This window comes from Tigriopus californicus, chromosome 1, assembly GCF_007210705.1.
Source record: "Tigriopus californicus strain San Diego chromosome 1, Tcal_SD_v2.1, whole genome shotgun sequence".
NCBI lineage: Eukaryota > Metazoa > Arthropoda > Copepoda > Harpacticoida > Harpacticidae > Tigriopus > Tigriopus californicus.
In genome coordinates this window covers 7,744,770-7,752,876 of record NC_081440.1, presented here as the reverse complement: position 1 = coordinate 7,752,876, position 8,107 = coordinate 7,744,770, and the positions used below count along the sequence as shown (strand labels likewise).

The 8,107-nt window shown below is 41.0% G+C and overlaps 1 protein-coding gene across 1 annotated transcript; it reads left to right on the top strand.

Moving 5' to 3' along the window:
• The first annotated feature begins 3,389 nt into the window (after nucleotides 1-3,389).
• On the top strand, nucleotides 3,390-6,567 carry LOC131878866 (chitin deacetylase 1-like). The gene is made up of 2 exons (XM_059225043.1): nucleotides 3,390-4,975; nucleotides 5,737-6,567. Exons 1-2 carry the CDS (start codon nucleotides 3,869-3,871, stop codon nucleotides 6,088-6,090), a joined length of 1,461 nt encoding a protein of 486 aa, XP_059081026.1. The 5' UTR covers nucleotides 3,390-3,868; the 3' UTR covers nucleotides 6,091-6,567.
• Nucleotides 6,568-8,107: the final 1,540 nt, after the last annotated feature.

The following is an 8,107-nucleotide window of genomic DNA, read 5'->3' as shown; positions in this document are numbered from 1 at the left end:
TCAATGACATTTGGGTCAACTCCTTTAAATACTCCACTCGTAGATAATGGAGGTAAAGACATTGAGCAGGTCTCATCTATGAAAGATCTAGGTGTAATCCTCCAAAATAATGGAAAGTTCGATGAGCATATCCAGTTGAAGGTGGGTAATGCTTTTCAAATGTGCAGTTGGATATATCGCACGTTTAAGTCCAGAAATAGTATCACGATGCTAACTCTGTACAAGTCGATCGTTCAGCTGCATCTTGAAAATGCCTCTCACATTTGGGCTTCAATTAGTTCAGCAGGTTTGCAAAAGGTCGAGCAAGTCCAAAGATGTTTCACTAGGAACATCACAGGATTGAGAGAGCCCTCATATTGGGAGAGACTAAAAAAGTTGGGACTGTACAGTGTTCAGAGAAGGTACGAAAGGTATCTGATACTGTTCGTCTTCAAAAGCATTCATGAGCTTTGTCCCAACCCAGGTTTTAGGGTCAATTCTAGTGACCGTAGAGGCTCAATGTGCGTTTTGAGAGCACCTTCAAGTCTTCGAGAATCCAGACTAGTTCCAACAATGAAGTCTACATCTCTTCTTTCTCGGGCTCCTTCATTGTTCAATTTGCTTCCCTCTAATATATTCGTAGGGAATACGTAGGCCTTGTTGATCCAGTTGCAGAATTTATGTCAGACTTGGACCAATTTTTTGATAGCATACCAGATCAACCATATATTCAAGGACTAGCTCGGTCTGCCAACTCAAATTCGTTGGTAGACCAAATATCATATAAAGATTGAAAGGTAATAACTAGACGAACTATAACCTTTCATTTTAATAGTACTGGGGATTACTCCCTGTAGCGGTTAGAAAAGCCCGTGAAAAAACAAACCAAAAAAAAAGAAGAAAAAAAACGGTTTTGAGAGTGAAGACATAAATGGACCGAGCTCGAGTCAACTTGGAAAGTGTCCTCCTTTTGGTGTTGGGAACTCATGACAAACCAAAACCAAAATCGTAGGTGAGAAAAAACACCCTTTGGAATAACACTAAGCTTCAGAAGAGAGCCAATTATGAACCATAACATCCCTATCAATTATAAAAGGGTTCGAATGTCAAACCTAGCAAGAAAGAAATTTTGTAATTTCTAGTACCCAAAGTAAAATGAAGAAACTCAATAGATATTCTAATATATGCAGTTGTGTGCTTAACATTTCGTTACCAAAAAGTGCAGCAAAGGGTCTAAAAACGACCTTTTTCTCATTGTTACATCTTTTTAAAAAAAATTTCGCATCTTTTTCTCCCATTTCTTCAAGCAACGAACATATTTTGGCCAAAAAGTCAACTTATTGTTTGAGGTCTATTGATGACCCATTGTTAAATTCGAAATAGATAGCTGGGTAGTTTTGGAAACAATCCCATACCAGTGAAATGCTCAAAGGTGTCCTGGGTTTTTATCGGTATAAACCCCGAGAACCAAAAGTAGAAAAAAAATCGCCGTACCACGAACTTGATTTTGATGCACTTCAATGACAAATTTAGTGGAAAGAATACACAAGTTTTTTATTCGCAAGCCAATGCCATCGTCTAAGACATGATTCGACCTACCTCAGAAACCGGAAACACTCGGAAGTGAATCCTTCCATTGTTCGAATCTTTGAAGTGGCCAAGATATTTGGGCATTTGATATTTGAGATAAAACAGTCTGAAACTATGACATACAGATGCAAACTATTGTGGGGTAGATGGAATTGTTCATGTCAGTTCCCAATAAAGGTTCAATTTATGCAATATATTTTCCAACCCTTGTCCTATTTCATTAACAGATTTATCTGTTTCCGTCTCACTGAGGAGGATAGGCGATTGAAAAATAATCGAAAGAAGGAGGAACCTGAAGCATGCCAATCTAGTTCGTCAAGTACGTGCTTAGCTTGCATCATTTCTATGACTCTCGGAGCAAGATAGTGAATGTGTCCGTATTTGGCGAGGCCGTCGAACGAAGCCAAGAGTTTTTATTGCGGTGGGTATGTGGGCCAACTCTGTTTCGGTTCAGATCCTACCTAAATATCCATGTCAGAATTGAGTTTGCAGAAAAAGTGGCCATCGCACCACCTGAGATAAATTCAATGGGAGCCTGTCAAATCTAAGTCCGCAATGCCTGTCTGAGACAAAACCTCTGGGCGTTGCTTTGGGGTGCAATCCCAAGTCTCGCCCAACCAACTCTAGTGGACACAGATGACTCAAATGGCGACTATTCACAAGGAAACCCCTAGATTCAGATAAATGGATGTCCTATAAGAGATGATGTTCATGATATTCAAAGTCTCTTATGAGCGCAATTCTCTCAATGAATATGTAAAAAACAAAGGCAAAGAAAATCGCCCATTAGAGCAGAGGGAATCACAAAACATCCACCAAGAGCATGCACTACGAGCAAGTCATACAGACCAGTTTTTAAAACGGGCAGGTGAATGCTGAAAGTTTGTACAAGTGTGATTTCTAAATGTAAAAGCGCTGCATTCAATCGACAGGAGTAGTATTGCTCAATGGTTACCGATAAGGGTGCAGTAGAAAACCACAGCAACCCCGTTATCTCTCTTCTTCGTTATTTTTTCAATTTGGGAGAAATTAAGGAAACGACTCTCTTTGTATTTTGTCTGAGCGCCAGCGGCGTCAAGTTTGACAACTACCCTCTAGCATCGTGACTCATACGGGAGAAGTTCTATTGGTTGTAAGTTGATTTCTTAAAATGTCCTCCAATACGTAGATGGATTCCTAAGAAGGTGTAACGATGGCCATAGTAGCCCACGAATCATTTTGATTTTGCTTCCATATAAATACTTGCAGGATTGGACCCTAGCTATCACTTGATTTCGAATCGACTGGAGCCTGGTTATGATTTAATGGACCAGTGGAGTCTCATTGTTAACGTGGTTATTCACAAAACGAGATCAAATAGTGGACTAAATGGTTCAAAAACGGATTTTGTAACCACTCGGTAAACAATGTAGTGCCTTCTAGCTTGTTAAGGATCTGATTTTATCAAAGTATCCTCTCACTCAAACTTTAACAAGTCTGTTTCTTGTAGAGTCTTAAATCAAAGCAATACTTAAGAGTGTATTCTTACTCAACTCTTTAGTTTTGTGGGATTTGGCCACATAATACTTTTAATAGACTACCCCAGGAAGTGCTAGTGCCGTCTCCAAACTAACATAATAAAAAGTAATAAATAATATTTCCCGCATAGCGGACAGATGCACCAAAATACGTAAAAATGTTCTTACATAAAGGTAGTTAATAACTTATTGCGGTTTAATCAGTATTGGTGGAATCATCACTACATTTAGCACCAATATCTTTGATTTGCCGCAACCAAGGACACGTCCCATGATAATCTCAAGTCTTGAGCTAACTAAATCTTCACTTTTCAGCTACCTACATGCAATGGGATTGACAGTGTCCGCTATTTCGATACATGTTCTTCGAGAATGAGCTGATCATGCCCATAGTAATCCTAAAAGTATAGCAATATTCGAGTCTCAGTTTAAGCTCAAACACGTCCTTAAAATGATGCTCGAACCACATTTTAAGTTGGATTGAAAATCTCCACTTCCTTTTGGGACGACATCTTGTTGGGCCAAGCTTTGACAACGATCTCTGAATGGACTCACCCAAAATCATGATGGGCAAGCTCTGGTAGGTCAGGTGGCTCTACCGACGCTACCGAGCCCTCCTTGCGAAGATTTAACCTGAAAATGACCTAGGACTCACTGCATTTGCCCTTCACCCACCATAGGACACATCAATCCATGTTTCTTTGCCTGGTTCTTTGCTTCCACGCTAGAAAATCATTGTGGCTGAAGAAGTAAAGAATAAGTTTGGACGAAGAAACAGTGATATGTTTGCCTTGATCAAAACGATGTGTCATCCCAAGGAATTCTTCAAGCCTGGGTTTCGAAGAATGACCGGCTCCAAAATGATTTTGCTTTGGGTTGTTCTCCTCCTGTTTAGTGCGATGTGTAAGGCTGACGAAGGTGATGATGTCGATCCATGTGACGAAGCCTCTTTCGAATGTCCCAAGCCCAATGGGAATTTTGCGGATCCCTGCGAATGTAGACGATTCTTCATTTGCAACAGCTACGTCCCGACCAAAATCCTCTGTCCCGCTCGACTTCTCTGGGATGACCGGAAGAAAGAGTGCACCTACGCGAACGAGGCGGAATGCGGTCCCGTTGAGGTCGAGGAGATAGACGAGGAGAAGGAGAAGATCGAGGAAGCTCCGAAATGTGATCCAGAGCTTTGTCAGTTACCCTATTGTCTTTGTTCCAAGAATGGCGATGACCCACCCATGGACCCAGAGTCCATTCCTCAGTTCATTTTGCTCATGATCGATGGGGCTGTGAACACCAACAACTTTGACTACTACGAATCTTTGTTGAATAACACAGATCAGGCGGAAGAAAAACGCCTCAAGGCCACATTTTTCATACAAAACGAATATTGCAATTATTACATGGTAGAACGCTTGTACACTGAAGGACATGAAATCGCCCTGTCTTCGGTGACCGGGGAAAATCTTCAAAGAGCCAATGTGTCCGTTTGGCGAAATGAATTCAGCAGTCTACGAGATATTTTGGTGAAGTTTTCGAATGTGTCCCCTGAAGACATCTTGGGTGTTCGTGCTCCTCGCCTTAAGCCCGGTTATAATGAGCAATACCAAGCTTTGATTGAGGAGGGCTTCATCTGGGATAGCTCAGTGTCCACCCTGGCCTTGGATCCCCCAGTTTGGCCTTACACTTTGGACTACAAGATCCCTCATGATTGTCGAGTCAAGTCTTGTCCAACGAAGTCTTTCCCCGGTCTCTGGGAACTTCCTTTGAACAGTCATTTTGTGGGTGATGACACTGGAGGTCAGTGTCCATTTGTGGATCAATGTGTGTTCAGCTTCCAATCTTCGGATGACGTATTTGGGTGGTTGAAGGAAGATTTCCTCCGGCATTACGAGGTATACCCTAATCTATGTTTAGGATTTGGCGACATTTCCATATCATGATGCTTTTTAACTATCCATACTTTTTCATTATTAGCATTCCAATCCGGTTGCTTAATGTAACATCATTGCACTGAACCACCTTTGATTTGATTCGGAATCCATATGAAGGCTTTGAAATTAATGAGCCCAAAATGTCGACTCTTCATTGTGGCCTAAGAACCAATCATTATTTTTTTGCGGACTTCCTTACCGCTACTTGGAATGGAATCCCCAGCAGTTCAAGACAGAAAAAGATATTACATTTAATTGATTTTATGTTCATATGATCCACCAACGAATTGGAATTGGCGGATCTGGCTAGCCGTTAAATACTTGGCTTGATAAGGTATTTTGATCTAAAGTTGTTTTAGTCTGACTTGAAGGATGCTACTAGATCAACACCTTTATACTCCCTACGAATATTAGAGGGAAGCAAATTAAACAATGGAGGAGCCCGAGAAAGAAGAGAAGTTGACTTCATTGTTCGAACAAGCCTGGATTTTCGAGGGCTTGAAGATGCTCTCAAAACGCCCGTTAAGCCTCTGCAGTCACTAGAATTGATCCTCATTTTCAATTGTAATATTTGTCATGGTAATTCATATACCTTAGAATCAAACCGGTCTTAATGGATTAGGATCGGTAAATTAATCTATCGTGTGTCTCTTTTTGGTGAATCAAGGTCAAGTCATTTCTTGTGAAAGATCAAAGTAAAGTTTATCATCATTTTTTTTCAGACCAACCGTTCGCCGTACCTTCTTTCACTTCACACGAATTGGTTTTTGACCAAGTCTCAAGACGAGGGGCTCCACAAGTTTGTGGATTGGGCCCGCACTCAAGATGACGTCTTCTTCGTGACCGCGACCGAATTCCTTTTATGGCTCACCGATGAAAATTTGGGCCAGGGCAGCAAAACTTCGTATAAAACTCCTCCTTTGTTAACGGAGCGGAAATTGAGTTGCAATACACCCAACTCATGTGAACTGCCTCACACTGAAAGTAATGGAGTTGAAAGTTTACGATATATGAAGACCTGCAGAGATTGTCCTCAGGTTTATCCTTGGTTAAAGGACTTGGGGGAGCAAAATTAAAAACGAAAAGAAAAACAAAAACGGAAAGTAGTTTACCCTGACTTTCCAGTTCCTCACCTCCATCGATATGAAGAACAACAAAAGATGATGGATCAATAATGCAATGTATGATGAACACCATTAGTGGTCTCTGTTAGATTGTTATGGCAGCCTTTTATGAATTGTTAAATAGAAAGTATATTGGCTTGGAGTGTTCAGTACGAGTCGCAAATTGGATGCAAGAAAAACTGATGCAATCGTACGTAACCAAGTACAGCATTTCCAATTTGATAACATTCGATTCTTGGAGAAAGCAGATTGTGCATCACAACGTTGTATGAGTGTCAAATGTAACCTTACAGAGTGCTGCAGGGACAAATATTCGCCAAGATTTGTACAGTTATGTTGAAAAAGAGTGACATATACTTAAATTTTGTCGGCGATATATTTTCCTTTTGGCGTTGTGTCAAATAAAACCAATTCGAATGCCGTTTCAAATTGCTTATCTCTTTGCTATATTTTACCAAAACGGTCCGTTGAATCGATCATATAAACCTCTGTATGCCCGATAAAAATACAATGATGCATATGAAGCAAACTTATAATGGCAAACGTTTGATAGTGTCATAATTGGTGTTACAACAAGCTTTTGGTGTAAGATTTTAAACCAAATGCATTTGTGACCATTTTGTTTGGTGTGCGCATCTAGTGGTATGGCTTGATGGCCTAGAGATATTGCTTGCTTTTTTATGCTAAAAACTGACTGAAAGATTTGCCTCTTGGCTGGGTCGAAGATAACAATATGGTTGCTAATAGTTGGATGGTACGGGCTGGATGGACCAGTTTTTCTCGTGTTTCTAATGAAGAATTGATGCTAAGACTGACTTTATTTCTAAACTTTAACCCAAGTGCAAATGAATCCTACACAATTCCAGACATACTTTTTGGAATTTGTAAAGTCCTGTGAAAAACGCGGGAGATCTTTGACCCTTGTGGGCTTCCAATTTTCACAATGATAAGCTCTGATTTCACCCCCCAAACTCTGTACACTGTGTTCTTCCTGTCAGGTATGATCTGATAAGTGTGGTCACAATATGAGACATACCGTATGTGATCAGCTTTGCAATGAGCAAGTCAACGTCCAAGGTGTCAAAAGTAGCCGGAAGATGGAAAAAAGAGTGCTCCACAGTGGAGACCATCCTGACGAGCCTTCGTCCAGTCATGATGAATTGCTCCCGCCGCTTGAATTGTCGAGAAACCGGGCCGAAATCCGTATTGCGACTTGGGCAATATTCCTCTCTTCTCAAGATGCTTAGCCAGTTGTAACCGAATGATCTCTTCCAAAGGCTTACTTGCTGCTGGAAGAATTCACACCGGTTGGTAGTTTTCAGCCTTGTCCTTTTCTTTCTTTTTATGTTGCGGCAGTACTCTTCCCCGTTTTCACACTTCTGGTATTTCTCCTTCCCTGATCACTTCATTTATTATATGTGTTAGTGGAACGGCCAAGATCTCGGGTGCCAGTTTTAGAGCAACTGGTGCAATCCCAAAAATGTCTGGGCACTTCGACCTCTTCATCGTATGTATTGCTTTGATGATATCCCTCTCTTCTATGTACATCCTTGAATGCAAAGTCATATTTGGGCAGTCGGAGCCGTTCAACTTTAGTTCAAGCTCTCATGAGGAGATCTGTTGTGGAGACACCAATACCCTTTTGGATCCTTTCAACCCCTGAGACAAAGAATCTGTTGAAATTTTCTGCGGTTTCGCTGATTTCAAGCACCCGTCCATTGGATTTGATTGTATTCGACGTTACTTTGCCGCTCCCCATGATTTCCTTGACAATCTTCCAGACCTCGTGTGGATTTATTTTTATCCTTTTTCTGATGCTAGAAATGCTTTAAACTTGTGCTTGACGGTTGCATTGCTTTCGAAGGTTCTTTAGCTTCCCTTTCTTATTCTTGATTCTGGCATTGTCCCTGAGACGGCGTAGTTTGCACAACTGAACACTTGGTTTGGGTGATCTCTTGTGCTTTATCCT

Bases quoted from the DNA above. Each gene is read 5' to 3' on its own strand.
- LOC131878866 (XM_059225043.1), top strand. From the start codon at position 3,869: ATGTTTGCCTTGATCAAAACGATGTGTCATCCCAAGGAATTCTTCAAG. The intron at 4,976-5,736 runs GTATACCCTAAT...ATTTTTTTTCAG, and splicing joins ATTTCCTCCGGCATTACGAG to ACCAACCGTTCGCCGTACCT.